The sequence below is a fragment of the Pogona vitticeps genome, chromosome 6, assembly GCF_051106095.1.
Source record: "Pogona vitticeps strain Pit_001003342236 chromosome 6, PviZW2.1, whole genome shotgun sequence".
Taxonomy (NCBI): domain Eukaryota; kingdom Metazoa; phylum Chordata; class Lepidosauria; order Squamata; family Agamidae; genus Pogona; species Pogona vitticeps.
Genome location: NC_135788.1, coordinates 24,744,160 through 24,765,576, shown reverse-complemented (window position 1 = coordinate 24,765,576; position 21,417 = coordinate 24,744,160). Strand labels below are relative to the sequence as shown.

The window sequence follows — 21,417 nt, the reverse complement described above, 5'->3', positions numbered from 1 at the left end:
TCTGACCTTGGACTGGCTTATTGGACCTTCGCCTGCTGAACCCCCTAGGAATGTGACACCAGAGGACAATCAAGATGGCAAGACATCTGTACATCAAATATTATGAGAAACAGTTGAAGGTTCTGGGTACATTTAACCCTGGAGAGAAATCTAAGAGATTATATGATAGCCATCTTTAAACTTTTGAAGGGTTGCAACATGGAAGATGGAATAAGCTTGTTTTTTGCTGCTCCAGAGCATATGACTAGAGATGGGCAATCAGCAAAACGGTAGTTCATGGTTTGTTGAAGTCCATGAAATGAACCATGAATCAGTTTGTTTTGGATCGGACGTTTGAGATCCCTAGAACGCTTAACTATCCTCAGCCACCTAGAGACACGAAAATCACAGAGAGTCTTCCCCTGACTCTTCTCTACAGTCCCTCCAAGTTTGGTGAAGTTTGAATTTTGGACACCCGAGTTATACACCCTCAAACAGCCCCCTCCTGGGAAAGTGCCATTTAGCAGCTGGCTTGGGGGAAATTCCAACAGTGGTTCATCCCAGGAACCTGACACATGGTGTTTCCCATTAGGAGGTGGACTGGGGAGGGGGAGTGCCATTTCCCCAAACCCCATGGATAGTGTCGCACTGGAGGTCTGAGCTAAGATGCCAAGGTTGTCTGGTCAGCGAGGTGGGGGAAACAAGACGCTGCCTGACAAGGGAAGCAATGTGCCCCTAAAGATCTGAGCTAACCTGGTTCTGAGGTAGAAGAGTTCCTCTGACTGGCAGAAGTGGCTCTGAGGTGAAAATGGCTGCTTTGAATCAGTCTTATAAATAAGAACGAGCAACTCCCCCAGAGCCCTTTGAGCTGCCTGACCTGTCAGTCCAGTGGTCTCTAGGTCCTTCCCAGGGTTGCCTAGTGCACTGGTTCTTAACCTTTGTTACTCAGATGTTTTTGGACTGCAACTCCCGGAAGCCTTCACCATCAGCTCTGCTGGCTGAGGTTTCTGGGAGTTGCAGTTCAAAAACACCTGAGTAACAAAGGTTAAGAACCATTTCTGATTCCTAGGAGCAGGCTGTCAGGGCTGAGGAGGAAATAGGCAAATAATTCAAAAATTGCTAAAAAGTTTCTTTTGGTTCATTTTGGTTTGTAATTTTTGACAAACCTGACCTGACCTGAACCTATGAACCAGAGATTTTAGACGAACTTCCTGATTCATTTTTTGGATCGTGCCCATCTCTAGATAGGACCCAAACTAACGGGCTCAAATTACAAGAAAGGAAATTTTGACTAAACATTTGGAAGAATGTCCTTCCAGTAACAGCTGTTTGGCAGTGAAATGGACGAGAAGGTGAAAGGTGGCAGAGTGTCCCTTGTTTGGTACTTCTAAACCAAGGTTCTGTGCCCATCTCTCAGGAATGCTTTAGCTATGGAGTATCCTTATTTGGCAGGAGTTGGACTTAATGATCCGTGGTTCATTCCCAGTTCTATGGTTCTATGGAGCTGCCACATTCTATGAAAGTTCTTTGGAGGGATTGAAGTTCAGAATAACCAGGGTTGCTCTAATGCAGATCCTGGAATTTGACTGGAGATTGTAAAATGTTATAGTTATGTTATGTTTAATTGAGAGACATTTAATCAAGATCAGAGTGGTATTGCTTTTCTGAAATCCTCTGATGCAGAATTGAGGAGGGAAAGAAAGTGTAGGCATCCTTCAGTCTCGAGAGACTATGGTAACGTGCTCTGTATGAAGGTCTTGGAACAGTGTCTTGTGTGGCTGAGAAGGCCAATTCGAGAGTGACAATCTCTTCCACATTGAAGACAAATACAATCTGTCCCCTGTCCAGCTCCCTGGTTTTGCTTGTTTCGGGACTGCCTCTTTGCCTCGGCCTGCTGTACAAGTGTCTCTTCAAATTGGGAGAGGCCATGATGCACCGCCTGCCTCCAGGCTGAACGCTCAGACGTCAAGGTTTCCCATCTGTTGAGGTCCATTCCTAAGGCCTTCAGATCCCGCTTGCAGATGTCCTTGTAACGCAGCTGTGATCTCCCTCAGGGGCGGCTTCCCTGCACTAATTCTCCATACAGGAGATCTTTTGGAATCCAACCATCAGCCATTCTCACGACGTGCCCAAGCCAACGTAGATGGCGCTGTTTCAATAATGTATACATTCTGAAAATTCCAGCTCGTTCTAGGACTACTCTATTTGGAACTTTGTCCTGCCAGGTGATACCAAAAATGCGTCGGAGGCAACGCATATGGAAGGTGTTCAACTTCCTCTCCTGTCGTGTACAAAGGGTCCAGGACTCACTGCAGTATAGGAGCGTGCTCAGGTCACAGGCTCTATAGACCTGGATTTTGGTGTATGACGTCAACTTCTTATTAAGCCATACTCTCTTTGTGAGTCTAGAGAACATGGTAGCTGCTTTCCCAATGTGGGAAAGAAAGAGTAAGAACATAATAGCATGTAGCTACCATTTTAGCTGTGGCTGTTCACTGCTAACAATGACACAATCCAGATATTTGTATTTATTTTTCTTGGTTTTCATATCTGGCTTACAGCCCAGAATTAAGGCTGCTGTATTGGCAGTTCTAGAGTTCTCACGTGGCTCTGTAGCATATTTGGATTATAAATGGCAGGACATGTTTTTCTCCTAAACACCAGTTTCCCTTTCCTATGTTACATATTTGGTAGATTTTGTCATGCTGCGAGGTGGTTTCCAGTGAGTTAATCTGTTGAAAATGCTTTGATATTCACGCCTGGCTTAAGATTAGTCATTCTTAAGGAACCAGTATAAACTGTGCAAAAAATAGCTTCCCACCTTTAATGCAAGTGGCGTTCTTACTGTAGAAGACATAAATATCTTCCTCATATTCACAAATGGGTTTGTGTCTGCTATTTGGATAAGGATGGTTCATCGACTTCGGCCATACCTGGAACTCTTATGTGTTTTAAATGCACAACTTCTTTCGGTAGGTATTATTAACCCAACACATTTGTTTAGTCATATGAAACACTGGTGTTTTTTTTTAACTTTTCAGCTTTCTCTTTGAAGGAAAACACTGTGCTGGAAATGGTTTTAAGATGGGTTATAACAGCCAGATATTTTTGCTTCATCAGTGAGCACTGATTTTCACAGTTCCCCAGGTGGTGGGAATTGATTGAAAACTGGCCATTTGAAGGGTCCAACAAACAATGAGCCTTTTGGCTACCACATGTTGGATGGGTTTCAAAATGTATGCTTTTGAGTGGTGAGAAACTGAAAAAACTAAAGCAGTCAACATTGGCAAACACATGGGAAAGCTAAATGAATGAAGCTTAAACTTTATTTTAAAAAATATTACTGGATGTTTTGTCTATAATAAGTTTCTGTATTTTTTTCAGGGCACTTTTTCGTGGAAACTCAGATGTTGATCAATTAGGAAAAATCTTTGAGTAAGTAACAGCTTGCCACATTTTTTTCTCAAGAGCATTTCCAATTGTTTTTAAAATAATCTGTATACAGTAGTTACCTATTAGTTACACAACAATTCAGATACTCTCCTACGAGACAGAGTTCCTGAGTTTCCTAGCACTGGATCCAGGTTATATTAATAAAGGCCAAGTCCCACTGAACTGAATTTGGTGTTATAGTTGACTAAGGTAAGTCTCATTGTTGCAATAGGAACTAAGTGCAACTAGTCAGGACTGAGTCCAGTATATTTTGTAAATGGAAAAAATGCAGTCCATCTAACTAGATGTGCACACACACACTCACACCCCGTGACTGCTGATATGTGAAATGAGAACGTGTGGGCATGACAAGAAACTATTGACTGATGTCTATAACAACACTGGTGATAGCACTATTTTCTCTTTCCATGCTTAGAGCTTGGAAAAGTTACTTTTTGTATTATAGCTCAAAAAAAAATATTCTCAGAGGATTCTGTGAGCCATGGTCCAGCAAAACATCCTTTCTAAATGCTATCCATTCCTACACCATTAGTTAATTTAGTTTTAAACTATGTTTTTAGTACCATCAGTTTTTGTTCTCTGACATTGAGAAGTCTGAAGTCTATAACCTTCTGAGTTACTGTTTACTTTTTCTGAAGTTCAGAAGGTAAAAAAGGCTTCCCCATCTCCTATACTTCCCCTCAATCTTTCTACATTTCGTTCCTGGCTATGTCATTCTTCCTGCTCTGCATAGTAAGTTCTGGATAATTCATCTATGCTTTTTGATTTGGGATTTCATACTGTGACAGGCTGATCTCTCCTCTCTCCCTTTCCATATGCATCTCCCAATCTTTTGTTGGAAAATAGGGTGCTGAACTGTAGGAATGTGCAAGGCTGGCATGAGGCCATAAACATGTGATCAGTACTATGCAAGCACACTGAGAAAGGCAGAAACAATGGTTTATGGACATGACAGGAGGTACTGAGAGGTGTGCTGTCTCTGTGGCGCAAAGATCTTGGACATAAAGCTTTCCAAAATGCACTGACCTACTGATCATTGCCCTTCTAATCTAGTGGACACAATATTCAGTGTGATTGCAGGTGATTATGAAGCTCTGGATAGGAAGGCGAAGGACTTTGGGGCACAGGTGTCTTTTTCACCACCCTTTCCTGTTGAAGATGTAACTCAGGAAAAGCTACAAGAATATTGGAAGTGAACAACTGATTTCTGACAAGGTGTTATTGGAAAAGGTTTGATTCATTCTACCATCCATGGTCTGCTCTTCCATGAAGAAGGACTCCGGGCAAGAGAGAAGGGTTACACAGGAATTGAGAAACACAAGTTCCCTCTTAGTCTTTTAAAGTGCTTTCGAGTGAATCCTGCTGGTGAAAACCTACTAAGGAAACAGGTGGTATCCAGGGAATGGGGGACACTAAGTTCTGAATATGAGAAGTTGGTGATGCACACACTAGCAAGGTTATGCTCAAACTCCTACAAGGTAGGCTTCAGCAGTATGTGGACCAAGAACTCTCAGAAGTAAAAGCTGGATTTCGAAGGGGCAAAGGAATTAGAGACCAAATTGCTGACATGCACTGGATTATGGAGAAAGCCAGAGAGTTCCAGAAAACATCTACTTCTGCTTCATTGACTACACAAAAGCCTTTGACTGCGTGGACCACTACAGCAAATTCTGAAAGAAATGGGAGTGCCTGATCACCATATCCATGTCCTGAGAAATCTATATGTGGGACAGACAGGAAGCAACAGTTAGAACTTGATACGGAACAACTGATTGGTTCAAAATTGGGAAAGGAGTAGGGCAAGGCTGTATATTGTCTCCCTGCTTATTTAACTTATATGCAGAATACATCATGCGAAAGGCTGGACTGAAGGAATCCCAAACCGGGATTAAGATTGCCGGAAGAAATATCAACAACCCTCAGATATGCAGATGATACCACTCTGATGGCAGAAAGTGAGGAGGAATTAAAGAACCTTGTAATGAGGGTGAAAGAGGAGAGTTCCAAAAATGGTCTGAAGCTTAACATCAAAAAAGCTAAGATCATAGCCACTGGTCCCATCACCTCCTGGCAGATTTTACTTTCTTGGGCTCCATGATCACTGCAGATGGTGACAGCAGCCACAAAATTAAAATACACCTGACAAACCTAGACAGCATCTTAAAAAGCAGAGACATCACCTTGCTGACAAAGTTCTGCATAGTCAAAGCTATGCTTTTGGTCCATGAGGTCATGAAGAGTTGGGCACGACTTAACAACTAAACAACAACAAATAGTTGTGTGTTGTCAGGTCAGTTCCAGCTGCTGGCAACCCTACTAGGATTTCTAGGGTATGTGAAATATTTAAGAAGTGGTTTATCATTTGCCACCAAATATAGTCTAACACTCTGTCCACTACATTACACTAGGTCTAAGGAAATACTGGATATGAAAGTTCATCATAGATGGGTGGGTTTTTAAATGCTAAATAGCAAAAGCACAATCCCAAACAATGCTTAAGAGAAAGAGGAATGAGAGGCATCTAAAAACCCAGGGGTGGCTGCAATAAGAAGTGTTTGGGTGAGTTAAGATTTAAATGCGCATGTTTAGGAAATGAAAGGAAGAACAAATCGCCAGGGGAGAGTGCAAATGAGTGGCACTTGTAGGAAAGGTCAGGAGAGCTAAAGCTCAGAATGAGCTCAGACTTGCAAGAGAGGTTAAAAATAACAAAAAGGGAGGTTTCAAGTATGTTTAGACCAAGAGGAAGAACAAGGAAGTGTACATCCGCTATGTGGAAAGGATGGAAAGATGTTAATTGATGACAGTGAGAAGACAGAATTGCTTGACAAAATCTTTCCTGCTATCTTCTCCCAAAAGGAAGCAATTCTCAACCTGGTGAAAACACAATTGATGTAAGGAGGGGAGTGCAGCCCCAGATAAGTAAAGAGCTGGAACAGGAAGACCTAACTCCTTTAAATAAATTGAAGTTTCCAGGGCTAGATGAAATGTATCAAACAATACAAACGGAACTAGGAGGCGCAATCTCAGAATCTGTGTAAATAATTTTTGAGAACTTTGGGAGACCAAATAAAGTCCTTGAAGACTTGTATGCATAAATGTCATCTCCATTTTCAGAGAAGGGGAGCTAGAAGATCTGGGTGACTACTATACAAATATAGTATTGGTGACACCTGGCTTGGCAGAAGTACATCTGAAAAGGATCTACCGGTTTTCTAGGCCATAAACTAAACATGAATCAACAATGTGATGCAGCAGCAGCAGCAAAAAAAAAAAAAAAACCACCCCTCAAACAAACAAACAAAAGGGTTCATGGCTGCATCAACATGGAGATAAAAAGAGTACCATTCTATTCTGCTTTGCTCAGGCCTTACCTGGAATACCATGACCTGTTCTGGGTATCATAGTTTTAGAAAGGTATTGGCAAGCTTGAATGTATTCAGAGAATGGAAACCAAGGTTGGTAGAGTGTGGAAACCAAGCCCGGTGAAGAACATTTCAAGGAACTAGGTATGTTTAACTTGGAGAAGGTAAGCTGTAGAGGGTTAAACCTGGGTGAATAAATTACAGGAAAGGAAATTTTGACCAAATATAGCTGTAGATAGAACTACTAGATAGCTCAGTGGTTTATGCATCTGACTGTGGAGCCAGAAGTTGGGAGTTCGATTCCCCACTTTGCCTCTTTAACCATATGGTTCCTTCCAACTCTGCAGATCTAAGATCTAACATCCTTGTAATAACAACTGCTTGTGATAGAATGGACTACCTGAGAAGATGGTGGATTCTCTTTACTATAGCTTTTTAAAAACAGAAGGTAGATGGCCACTTGTCCAGGATACTGTGGCTTTACCATATCAGCAGGGGTACGGCCTGATGACTCTTTAAGGTCCTTCCAGCTATTCTTCGGTTCTAAAAATTAATTCTAGTTCAGAACCACTCTAGAGCTTTGATGCTGTAATAATGAGCTGCAAGAGTGGAGAGCCCCTTTCACTCTTTTCTAGTGTTTAATTTCCTAATTGTAGTTGTTTCTCTTGGTAAGTCACAGAGCTTAGAAGCAACTGGTTGTCAAGAATTAACTACTTGTAACTTAACTAGATATCAATTCACTCTTTGTTGTCTAGTTATAACTTTTAAATTTCTGTTTAAATTAGGGGAGTGGGAAGTAATGTGTTTGTTAATTCTCAGAGCTTGGTTTTTAGACCATACCAGAGCTTTAAAACTTTGCTTTTTGTTTGGACTATATCTCCTAGCATTGCCAACTGACTGAGGTATTATTGGCATTACAGTCAAAATGCTGTGCCCCAAATTCTAGATCACACCATACTTTATACTTAGAGATTTTTATTTCAGCTGCGTGTTTTCAATAGCTGGTTTCTGTTTGGACCAAACTGACTTCCATTTCCTGTGCTCTGCCCCACTGTTTATGACTCATCAGCATGGTTAATTTGGCATGCCATTGAATAGCTTTTCCTGCACAATCTAGAAGAAGTCAGTCCTCAGTGGTGTGGTTTTTCTGGCTCTGTCAATTATCCCTTCAGTTCATTTCTGTCTAGATAAAGAATGTTTTTATACATACACTGTGTCTATGTTCGTAGTGCCAGCAACCCTCCACACACAAACACACAAGTACATGACAAATTGTTTATGATATTTCTGGTGAGGACTTGCAGGGTGGAACAGAGCAACCAGAAAACAACTTTTTCTTTCTATTTCTACTGGGTCTAGTTACCTGTGTAGAAAAGAATGTTCACATTATTCAGAAAGAGAAAACGCAAATCCACATTCGGCAAGCCACAAGATTATCCAGTGTTTCACAACTTTCTTGTTTGCAGTGCGATATCTTTCAGTATTTCTGGAGTTCTGCTTTCTTTCAGAATGGGGCTTAGTATTACACTTTTCACCAATGGAAATCCAAAAGACCAATTGGTTTTATAAAAAATGAAGATGGTGCTTACATCTCATAGTGGGAACTTCTAGTATGATTTGTATTTTATGTATTTGAATCATCTAAGACGTGGGGGCGCTGTGGGTTAAACTGCAGAAACCTCTGTGCTGCAAGGTCAGAAGACCAGCAGTCCTAAGATCGAATCCATGCATGTAAATGCGAATAGATAAATAGGTACCACCATGGCGGGAAGGTAACAGCGTTCCATGTCTAGTCGCGCTGGCCATGTGACCACGGAAACTGTCTACGGACAAACGCTGGCTCTACGGCTTGGAAACGGGGATGAGCACCGCCGCCTAGAGTCGGACACGACTGGACTAAATGTCAAGGGGAACCTTTACTTTTACCTATCATCTAAGAGCATTCTGTACATGGATGTATGTGATACATAAAAAGTAAAGGTGACAAGCAAGCCACAAAAATTATTATCTATGTTCCTCCCTCCCTCCTTCCCAGTGTCACATGGAGGGAAATCTATACACAATCTGTCAGTTTCATTGCTCATATCCATCTCCGACCAAGACAAACCAACCACAGTGTTTTATGAGGCCATACTCAGACCTCTTCTTGATTGCTACTAATTGTAATGTTGCTTCCCAAGGCAAATGAAATGGGCAAATCAGTGAGAATTTTCAAGTAGGAGGCATATTTCCAATGCAGTTTAAAAGAAAAAAAAGGAAAAAACCAAGTCACTTGAGATGATAGAATTATAAAGCTGTAAGGAACCAAAATGTTATCTATTCCAGTATTGTATGATTTAGTATTAAATCTAGCTTGTAAGAATCAATATTAGGATGGTGTGATTTAAGAAAAAAGCCCTAATTTATTATTTTATTTATTTATTTAAAATATTCTTACTTCACCTTTATCTTTAAAAGGACTCAAGATGGCTTACATTATTGAAAAGAAACAGTATTAAAAGCTTAAAATAAGAAATTATTCCAGTATTAAAAGAGAATTCAACAAATACCATATTAAAAATTGTAGATAAAAGCAACACTAAAAACATTTAAAAGCAACAAAACACAAACCCATTTTTAACACACAAACACCCTTATACACCCAGTCTCTAAAGGAAAGCGAGCCTGCCTGAAGAGAAAAGTCTTTGCTTGTGGAAAGACAGCAAAGACACGGCCATAGGAAGGAGTTCCATAGTTTGGGAGAAGAAACAGAGAAGGTCCTCTCCCCTGTCCTCAACAAACACAACCGTGAGGATGATGGGCCCAAGAGAAAAGCTTTCCCTGATGATCTTAAAGTCTATGCAGGCTCATAAAGGGAAGTGCTATTTGAAATAGCTTGGACCCAAACTGTTTAGGCCTTTATAGGTTAAAACAAGCACTTTGAATTATGCCTGGGAACAGACTGGCTGCTAGTAGAGCTACTGTAACAGGGGTTATGTGCTCCGTGTAACCAACTGCAGTTAATGATCTGGCTGCTGCGTTTTAGACCTGCTAAAGTTTTTGAACATCTTCCAAAGGCAGCCCCATCTAAAATGTGTTAAAGTAATCCAACCATGATCTAACTAAAGGTGTATGTCACTGTGGCCAGATCAGACCTCTCCGGGAACAGGCAAATATTAGGGAATAATCACCATGTGTTTCAGGAGAGCATTTTTGCCTTGCCTTTCTCGGTCCCTGAGTATCTGTGACAACACCATGTCTTAACTACACTGCTCTGATCATGGACATGACCCCCCCCAAGGAAAAGGAGGAAGACAATGTGTGTCTTTCTCTCCGAAAACAGAAGTTTATGCTTCCAAAAGAGAGAGGATAAATAGGGCTGGAAGGTGTTGCCATTTATTTTCCTAACAGTCCTCAGTAAATTCACCTCTAGATTTCAAAGTCCTCTAATTTTTAGGGTCTTGGGGGAAAGCCTAAGTTGCTGTTCGGTAGTGATAGTCCTACCATCACCCTGAACACATGGAACGTGACAAGTCTGAAGTGGAGAGCTACGATCATTGGCAGCTCTCCATGAGAATTAGAATCCTAGAAATCCAGGGCTCCAGTTAGCATGGAGAGAGCCAGCTCTCCCCCCCACCCCCACCCCCACCCCGTTAATGAAGTCTCCTCTTCAGACTTATTGCCCTTCACACATTCATCGTGATGGAAGGGCGTGAGGCTAGCACTCTCTCTCTCTCTCTCTCTCTGAGCACAAGGTGATTATTCCATAATATTGACGCCTGAATAGGGCTAGAGAATAGTGGGTTACAAGAGTCTGTACAATCATCATACAGAGTCGCCTTTTGACACTGGCAAGAAACTGCAAGGAGTCTTGACCTGAGAGACTGAAAAATCTAGCACTTGATAATGCCCTCACAATAGTATCATTGCTGTTATTGTAAGTAAGTTTTATTATGTGGTCCTAGACAGGATTATACAAAGATAAATACATAGAATAAATGCATAATATAGTGTAAAATCTTGCTATTGCGTTTTGCGAATTCTCATAGCTGAAAATAAAAACTTAGCTGCTATTGTAATATGCTGTCATGTCGCCTCTAACTTGTGGCAACCCTATGAATGAATGAATGACTTCCCAAAGGGCCTACCATTAATAGCCTTTCTGTGATCTTGGAGACTCAATGCCATGGCTTCCTTTCTGGAATCAATCCATCTCTTAGTTGGTCCTCCTCTTTTCCTGCTGAATTCAGCTTTTCTCTTCAAGTCTATCTTTTCATATGCACAAAGTATGACAATGTCAGCTTTGTCATTTTTGCTTCTAGAGATGTTTCAGGCTCATTTTAATCTAGGACCTACTTGTAGAGCTCTCCTCAAGCACAATATTTCAGATGAACTTATATTTGTTAACTGTTGGCTTTCTTCAGTGTCCAGCTTTCACATCTGTGCATAGTAATTGGGATTCAGTGACACACCCTTACTCTTCAGGGTCTTTTCTAGTTCCTTCATCACTGCCCTTCCAGGTCTCCATCTTCAGCCATCTTGGAAGATCTAACAGCATAACAATCGCTCATCTGTATGCTTAGCTGCAGTTGTTGAAGAAGAAATTGAAAGCTTGCAGAAATAAAGCACACACCAAAACAAAACATGCTGATAAACATAGGTGGATGGAATGCAGAAGTAGGAAACAAAGCGGAGCCAAGCATTGTTAGAATTTGGCTTAGGAGTCAGAAATGAAGCAGGAGAAGACTCAGAGATGTGTGATGTTATAATTACCTCGCAAGAAAATAAGTGGTTCTTGGAAATTAGAGCAGTGCTGCTCCCTAGTGGCAACAACATAGCTATTTTCATTCCAAATGTGTTCACGTGCCTTTTTACTAAGATGTTCTTAGGCTCAATCATAAAATGCCAGTTTTTATTTGACTTGGCATGAAATGATTACTAAATATCTCTGTCAGTGATCCATTAGATATCTTTGTTTCGCTAGCTTTATTCCTGGCCTCTGTTAAAGCTATTGGCTTATCCTTAGCTTTTATTGTCTTTGCAACAAACCTTGAGATATGTATAACTTCATTGGCCACAGGGATAGAAAGGGGATATCTCCATCCTTTTACAGTGGTGCTTCGCATAGCGACGTTAATCGGTGTAGCAAAAATCACTGCAAAGCGATTTCGTTGCTATGCGATTTTTAAAAGCCCATAGGAATGCATTGTAACCCTTTCAATGTGTTCTTATGGGCTAAAAACTCACCTTAAAGCGAAGATCCTCCATACGGCAGCCATTTTTGCTGCCCGGTAAGCGAGGAATCCGTCCCTAAACACAGCGGGCGGCCATTTTTTTTACCCGGTGGCCATTTTGGAACCGCCGATCAGCTGTTGGAAAATCATCGCTATGTGATGATCGGTAAGCGAAACAGGGTACCAATCATCGCAAAGCGATTTTTCCCCATTTAAAACATCGCAATGCAATCGCAAAAGCGATCGCAAAAAGTTCGTCGGTATGCGATTTCATTGTTAAACGGGGCGCCCGTTAAGCGAGGCACCACTGTACTTTCTTCCCTCTCTCTGTTGCTTTCCCTCATGTTGTATTATATTTATCTCCAATCTTTTCTGCAGTGAGCTCAAGGCATACATGACTTTCTTCATACCAGCTTTATCCTCACTCAGCTGAAAGACAGTGACAGGCCCACTGCCCTCCAATGAGTTTTGTAGCTAAGTGGAGACCTGAGCTTGGATGTCCAAAATCCTAGTCTAGCACCCTTAAACACTATCTCACAATGGCACTCTATGTTCCTTCAAGGCAAGACTTGCCTGTTTTTTATCTGTATGACTGTAAATTACTATGTACAGTATGATTTTGTATAGATATCCATCATCCTCATCTTCATCATATGCTAAAAACAACCAAACTCTTCTGTGTTCTGATCTACAATTTTCTGTGATACTTACAGTACAGTTACAGAGATGAAAACATTTGTGCCAGGTCTGACTTCTTTAAAAAAATTATATGTTGACAACAGTTTGATGGTTTTAGTGAGGTGCCTTCTTTAGAGATATGGAGGAAGAATCAAAATGTAGTTGTGTATTTTTACCCCTTTGGTTCATATACTTAGTGTGGCACAGGCACCAGTAATACAAGATATTTTAAGATCATAGCCTTAAATTTAGTACAAAGGTGTATAACTTCCACAGACCTGGGGGCAAAACTGTCCCCTCTGGGACCTTGGAATATCATCCCTTTCAGGCAATTTTTTTAAAAAAAGGGATTGGCCTGAAATAGCTCTATATAAAGTGGTGCCTTGACTTACGAACGTAATCCGTCCCAGAAGATGTTCGTAAGTCAAAACGTTCATAAGTCAAGTCAACAGTTCCCATAGGAATGCATTGAAACCCAATTAATCCATTCTGGCTGTTTTTTGTTCGTATGTAGAGGTGCCATTTGTAAGTCAAAGCATTAGTTCCCATAGGAACTAATGCAAAACTGGTTAATCCATCCTCTACCACTGGGGGGAGAATTTTTTTAAACCTAAGATGACTTAGGTTTTAAAAAAGGATAGGAAAGGAGGGAGGGAGAAAACGAACACCTTTTAAACAGAACACCTTTAAAACCAAGCAGCTTTAAACCAAACCTAGCACCTTTTAAACCAATTTTTACATTTTAAAATTACAGTACCAGGCAGTCCAAAGTCCATTTCCTGCTTTCCCCACTTTTTTTGTTCGTAAGTCACAGCTCTGTTCGCATGTCAAAGCAAAATTTTGCAAACGGAGCTCTTTGTAAGTCAAAAAGTTTGTATGTCAGGGTGTTTGTAAGTCAAGGCACCACTATATGTCACAGTTGGCTGTTTGGGGCCATCTTTTCATTCTGTACCTTATTCAGATCCATTTAGGTATTGTTTTATAAATTCCTTCTTTTGGTGGGGCAGGGCAGTGGGAAGTGTCTACATGTCTTAATAAAATACGGCAATAATGAACCACAGTGGCCAATTGTACATTCTAAAAATTGTGGTTTTTAGGTGCAATTTTTAATGGGGGTCACAGAGGTCACATTTTTCCCCCTCCCTTAATAGGATAACAACAAAATGAATATTTTCTGCCTCTTTTGGGTGAGTGACAAATTATATTTATTAGATAATGAGAAGATTTGTGTATGTTGTGTGCCCTCAAGTTAAAACTGACTTACAATAATCCTATAAAACATTCTGAGTATTCTCTACCTGGAAAACCCTGAAAAGGGTTGTCATGAGTCAAAATTGACTTCATGACTAGAGATGGGGGGGTATTTATATGCGAATACACCCCCGCAGGTGGAGATAACAAGGGTCCAGTCCCTTGGGGCCAGACCTTCCATTCACTGTGCTGCTGCTGCTGCTGCAGGCTCCGCGCTCTGTTTCTATCACTCTGGAGCTCAAGGTGGATTAGCCACTCTTAGACCTGGCAGAGAGGCTCGTCATCCCACCTCCTGCCAGGAGTGGCTAATCCACCGCCATCTCCGGAGCGATAGGAATGGAGCACGAAGCCTGCAGCAGCGGAACGATGAGTGGACAGTCTGGCCCCAACGGGCTGGACCTTCGTTATCTCCAGCTGTGGGGGGGTATTCATATATAAATACTCCCATCTCTATTCATGACACATGATTATTATTATAGGTTTTTTCAAGGTAAGTGAGATCCTTTTAGTGGTTTTCCTTCTTCTTCACTTCGTCCTCGTAACCTGGTATAGACAAGTGTGGCACAAATGGTTTTAAACTCAACTTTTTTGTTGTTTTTTTTAATTCAGACATACAAAAAACAAAAATAGAAAAAGAAAAAAGAATAATAAAGAAGAAAAACTAAACTAAACCTTCTACTAAGCTAAAACCTCCCCCCTTTGGAGTCAGAGACTCCAGCCTCGTTAACCCTCCGCTCTCCCCGGTTTGGTTTCCAGTGTATACTAAGTAGATGCAGTCGTGCCCCGCTTAACGATTACCCCGTATAATGATAAATCCGCTTCACGACGATGTTTTTGCGATCGCAATTGCAATCGCAAAATGATGTTTTAAATGGTTTTTTTTTTCGCTTTGCAAAGATCGGTTCCCTGCTTCGGGAACCGATTCTTTGCATTACAATGATCAAAACAACTGATCGTCGGGTTTTCAAAATGGCCGCCGGGTGCTCAGAATGTCTCCTCACTCTACAGGCACCAAAAATAGCCGCCCCATGGAGGATCTTCGCTGGACGGTGAGTTTTCAGCCCATTGGAACGCATTGAACGGTTTTCAGTGCATTTCAATGGGCTTTTTTATTTCGCTTTATGACGTTTTCGCTCTACAGCGATTTCGCTGGAACGAATTAACGTCGTTAAGCGAGGCACCACTGTATATATATATGGTAAAATTTGCCCTACACTCCTGTCTTCTTCTGGGCCCAAGAGTATATTAGTTCCCAGCTTTGTTTTACATAGTCCCTTGGTTGTTCCTGTAGTGCTTCTGATAGAGTGTCCAGTTCTGCTATATCCCATAGCTTCTTTAACAACTTTTCACTCGTTGGAACCTCTTCACTTTTCCATTTTTGGGCCCAGAGTAATCTAGCTGTTGTGAGTATATACATCAGACAATGCTTCAATTTTTTATCATTAATTCCTGGTACGACATTCAATAATGCCATTTCAGGTTTTATATCTAATTTCTGCTGGGTAATTTCTTTTACTAATTCCCACACCTGTGTCCAGTAATTTTTGACTTTTTTGCATGTCCACCACATATGATAATGAGTTCCTGCATTTTTTTACACTTCCAACATATATTGCTGTTACCCTCTGACATTTTTGCTAGTCTTACAGGTTTGTAATGCCATCTGTAAAACATTTTGAGGATATTTTCTCTGGAGATTTGCTGGTTTAATCATCTTATAGCTTTTCTTTCAACATCTTAGTCCAATCATCAAGACCTACGTTATATCCAAAAAATTGCCCATTTTACCATTGTCTCTTTCACCCTCTCATCCTCTAAATCATATTCTAATAAGTATGTGTACATTTTCTTAATTATCATCAGATTTTAATTATCAAAATTTCATCAGTATATATCCACAGTCTATCCACCTGTACTTTGCCCTCAAAGAAACCCACAGTCCTATCTTTTTTGTATCTTGATTCTAATTTTACCATTGACCACCAATCAACAGCTACGCCCATTTTTTCAAGCTCTTGTTCTTTATCTTCTGCTCTTTAGTTAACAGATTTTCATATGTGGTCAGCATTCCTTTCTGGTTCTTAAACTCAACTTGTTACTCCCTGATCTCATGGCATATTCCTCTTAAGAGGACTCAGTCCACAGATTCTGGACATTTGTCAGTCTCTTGGACTAGGACAGCAAATTCCAGACTTCAAGATTTCCTCCTTAGGCTCCAAAGCTGTCGAATCCAGCACTTTCGTACAGAACGAGAGATGGACAAACAAATGAAAACCTATCTGTTCAAATTTGAGTTGGGTGTAGGGAGAGGTCAGTGATGATGTATTTTATTTGCACTTTTTAGCTGTTTTTTAGCAGTTGGTTAATTCCTTTTGATCATTGCCTATTTTTAGGAATTTTGTGTTGATGTACAGGTGTATGCAAACACACACTCATACTTACACTCAATATTAAGGTTGTGATTAAATGTGTTGCACTTATTGCATATTGATTTTATTGGAACGCACTCAGGTGTAGATTGCTATGATGTTGATGGTGATGATGATACAAAAAATATAATTTGCCAGCCTCTGAAAACTTATGGGAATGTGTCAGAACATGACAAAAGTCAGAATCTTGTGGGATTTTCAGATGCAATCTGATAAGACACCTTGAACATAACACACCAGACATAGTAGTAGAGAAGTCGGTACGACTAGATGGGCGGGCTATAAATGTAATAAATAAATAAAATAAATAAATAAATGAAGTAATGTTTGAATAACTGACATTGCAATTCCAGGAGATGCCAGAGTTGACGATAAAGAACTGCAAAAACTAACAAAATACAGAGCCCAACAACTGAAAAGCAGTTGCAGATTTCAGAAATAACATAATCAGAGCTACAAAAACAACCCAGCAATATTAAGATCAGCATATATAATATGTTGATATTTAACAGATACACTTAGCTTTTTTGTTAAAACTTGTATCTGTTATATAATATCTGTCACTGTTTTTATAATTTTGATTAACTGTGCCTGGTATTTTTGAATGATGATGATGGAGTGGTTTTACTTGTTCTACCACTGCCCCAGTGAGTTTCCATGGTCAATCAGATATTGCAACCCAGATCTCCTGAGTCCTAATGCATCATCACTCTATCCACTATACCACCCTGAAAATTAACCAGTCTATATTAGTATTTTACCTGTCATGAACATATATTTTTTTGTTTATTGTTTATTTTATTTGTTTTTTGTGCAGTGTAATTGGGCTTCCTGGCGAAGACGACTGGCCAAGTGATGTTGCTCTCCCAAGGAACGCTTTCACTCCTCGTGCCCCACAGCCCATTGAACTTTTTGTAACAGATATTGATGAACTAGGCAAAGACTTGCTACTCGTAAGTGCTTGCTGTATTCTGGTTTCAGAAGAGAGTTAGTTGTCAGGAACAGATGACCAAAAAATTATATTAGTTAAATGAATAGTACTAGCGATGACAGATACAGATGACAAAACCTTTGATTACCTTTGTGTAAAATACGCTTAAGTAAGAGGTTGCTATTCCTTGTTAAATCTTCAGGGAGTATGTCAGAAGAAATATATTGTAGAAATCTTAGTGTTGTTTCCTAATTTATAATGATCTCATTTTCCCCCTTCTATACAGAAATGTTTGACATTCAATCCCACAAAGAGAATATCGGCTTATGATGCTCTATCTCACCCTTATTTTCATGATCTGGAGAAATGCAAGGAAAATACAGACTCGGATATGTCATCGAGTCAAAATTCCACTGAGATGAATACACCATAAGGTTGTTTCAGCCTTAACCTACTGAGGAGCAAGACAGATTTCTGTTTAATATCATCATCAAGGTTTTTAAAATAAAACATCATAGCTGTCCAACTGAAGACTACTTCCTGGTACTTCATAGTTGTCCATGTGTTTCTTCAGAAGGACAGCCTCTTTCTCTAAGGAGAAGAACCTAGTAACTTTCATCAGAGCAATGCAAGTGTCAAGATATCCAGTAACTCCCACTGTGGCTTGATGTTTATTTAGTTCTGTCTGGAGATTTCCAGGGGAACAGAAGCTGCTGACCAGTTTTCTCAATATTTTCTCCCTCTAACATGGACACTGCCATGGATTAGAGTAATCTACTTTCGTTACCAAAACACAACTTAAATTCCATCACTAGGTGCTGAAGTCTGATTTGGTATTCCTCTGAAGAGGGGTAATATGGTTTGCCTGTTTATGTGCTTAATTGCAATTGGGGTGGAGAACAATTTCTTAAAGCAATATTTCAAAGAATGACATTGAAACGCTGAGCCTCAATAGATTGCAGTTACAGGGAAATGTGTACAAATGCACCGGGGTTTTCTAATCAACACTGTATTCCTTCCTCAATAGGCAACATGAGATTATAATAATTACAGCACTTCATTGTTCTTCATAGTAACTTGTGCATCCAGCTTAAATGTATAAGGGTGTTATTAATGCATGTGACATTATATGTACATGTGACAGGAAAACGTAGGGTTTTAAGAAAAACAATTTGCAGACATCACTTCTTTAGTTTGCTGAGCCTATGTCAGTGTACCTTCATTCTTGTCTTTCAATACCATTGTGAATCTTTTAGACTGATTTGTTTCAGACATACATTATATGCAACTTGCAAGGATCAAGCAGAATAAGAAAAAAGAAGTGTTCTTGTAAAATTTTCAGTGGACAGTGGAAATTTATTTTTCCTCTCTCTGAGGGCAAATCTGACAAAGGCTGTAATCCTTCACCCCTTAGACTAAGCTATACTGATCTAGTGGGACTTCTGAATAGACACGTATAGAATTGCACTGCAAGATGGCAGTCCTGTGCTTTTTTTCCCCTGGGAGTAAGCTACACTATACATAATACTTTGGATTTCTTGTTTGGACCACAGTGGTCATTACTTGTGTAAATTCCATTAGTTGAGATCCTTTCTAATATTATTCTGTTAGATGTTATCTGCACATGTGGTTGCACTGCATTGCACTGTTGTGCAAGGGATCACACAATGGGAGCTTCAAGCTGGTACAAGCATTTAGGGATTCCATATAATCACACACACAAACATTGCAACGGCTTGCTCAACAGTGAGCAAACAGAACTACTTGCGCAAACATTTTTAGGATACTACCATTCTGCAAGTCACTGAGAAAGTGCAACCACTTGTGGAAAAGAAGTTGTGCAATTGCTTGTTAGGATCCTGGCAGTTGATTTTGATGGGCCTAATCTAAGCATGACTGAATCTGGATTCAACTTAATGGACCTTACGTCTGACTAAGCATGGATAAATTGTGCTGTTCTCGTTGCTATCGCACAGATTGTATGCAAAGTAAGCAATAAAACTCAGGCGTTGGAGTACACAACTTATTGTCACTTCAGGTCAACCTCAGATCCTCGGCATTTCATGGAAGTAGTAGATTTTTTTCTGTTTTCTGTACTGTAAAGTGTGAGGCATCCTTTCTCATCCCCGCTTAGGTGGATTGCTCTGCTTATACTGTTTCTTTTGAACTTGCTATAACTGAAAGCCAGCTTTAATCACTAATTCACCTAGCTGCCTTAGCACAAATACTTTAAATAGTACATTGAATTGTGTGTGTATATATACTGTATATATATATTAGCTTAATTTTTAAAAAATATATAGAGAATTTTTAAAAGAAATTTTATTTTTGTAGTACAGTTTGATGAATATTTTTTAATCTGCGAAAGAAAAATATACATCTAGCATGGTTCTACTGCAGTGACTCTAATTAATTTCAGAGGAAAATGACCTGGCATATAATTAGCTGCAACAACCACAAAAACAATGACAGCAGAGGTGGATGCTATTGGAATGAATTGATAATGGCTAGTACTGTGAATGCCCATGGAAGTCTCAGTTGTGTTAATCCAGAAGTGGGAAACTGTGGGTCATCCAGATGTACAACTGCCACTGTTACCATTGGTCATGCTGGCAGACCAACAGAGTTTGGAGCTTTTAGTAATTAGAGTCCAAAACATTTGAATTGTCCAAGTCTCCCCACCTGTGTGCTAGCTGTTTGTCAGTCCTGTCTGTAATGATTTCAGGTCACACAAATGTGCACTATATCTCATTTGTCATAGGTGCTGAATCATAGTTGGAGTGTGAATTGTGCTATACTTTGCCTTACCACATTCCTTGAAACTCAGTCTTTTTTAGAGCTTTGGAATTTAACTCTTTTGAAGTTAACAACTCCCAGAGTTCTGGCTATGCTACTTGGGGAATTTTGCGAGTTGTATTCCAAAAAAGTAACATTTGCAAGTTATGATCCTGCATATTACCCAAACCACTGCCATTTCGAAGATACAGTCACCAAAATCCTCTTGTGTAAATTATACTGGTACAAGGGAAATATCCCACAGTGGCAAATTGCTGCTAATTAGGGTCTCTGCTTAGATTCTAGATCATGTGCAAAGCCACCCAACTCACAATGAGATTACAGGTAAGCAATGAGGAAACACAGTGGGGATTTCTAATTAGCAGTAATCTGCCATTGTATGTCACACCATGTCCCCGTATGCCAGTGTAATGCCTGCAAAAGATGTTTTGGCCATTGGAACCATCCAAGGGAAAACTGAGAAGAGACTGTAGCTCAGTGGTAGTGTTCATGCTTCACATTTTTAAGGTGTCAGGCACAGTCCTTAGCATCATGTAATTTCAAAAACGTCTGCTAAGAAGTATGGAGTAGTGTACAATCAAAGTAGACAGCACTGAGCTAGATAGAGAAAGGATCTAACCTAGTACATGGTAGCACCCCATGTTCCTGAAAGAGCTCAAAAAAGTTACTTTTTTGGACTACGACTCCAAAATCCAGCCAGCATAGCCTGCAAGGGAGGATGTTCTAGGAGTTAAAGTCGAATAAATAAATAAATGAAGTCTGAGAAAGTAATTTTTCCCAGGTCTGATAGCCAGAAAAGGTTGTTTCTCACACTCCTCTGTGTAGCTTAGTTAATGGTATATTAACCTTGAAAAACTACCCATCTGCTTTTCAACTGGCTTCACTTGCCTTTGCTTGTTCATGGCCCCCAACTATGTGCAACAGAAAATAAGTTTTATACCTTTCTTCAGCAATGCCCTTACCTGCTTCTAGCATGGGAATAAAATTATGAAAGTTTAGGAATACATCTGCATGGGAACCTCTTATGCTTCCAAATCAGTTCTTGGGGTACAGTCCAGAGATCCCTTCCAGAATGCACAAGGGCTTGTCATGTCTGATTGAGCTTTTCAATTTTTCATTGCTCAAATCCATTCCTTATGTTGCAGTGGAAGCCTCTTGCAATGTTTGTGGAAGCAATTTGTCTGGCAGCTGTTATGAGGTGGAGGCAATTTATAATTCTGCTATACATGTAGAGCCCACCACACAGCTCTCTGGACTGGAACTTAGAGGGTCTTGGGGAAAGTACGAAAAAGCCCCCTGCATCATAGAACATTCCTGCGGCACCT

General features: G+C 40.1%; 1 protein-coding gene across 2 annotated transcripts in view; it reads left to right on the top strand.

Annotated features, from left to right (window-relative positions):
- The window catches only part of CDK6 (cyclin dependent kinase 6), a 137,795-nt gene extending 118,110 nt beyond the window's left edge, over positions 1–19,685 (top strand). For both annotated transcript variants that reach the window (XM_020785171.3, XM_020785172.3), the window contains exons 6-8: positions 3,364–3,414; positions 17,183–17,318; positions 17,583–19,685. In XM_020785171.3, coding sequence (XP_020640830.1) covers positions 3,364–3,414; positions 17,183–17,318; positions 17,583–17,729 — 334 coding nt within the window. In that variant the 3' untranslated portion in view covers positions 17,730–19,685. The remainder of the gene's footprint in view (positions 1–3,363; positions 3,415–17,182; positions 17,319–17,582) is intronic.
- Positions 19,686–21,417: the final 1,732 nt, after the last annotated feature.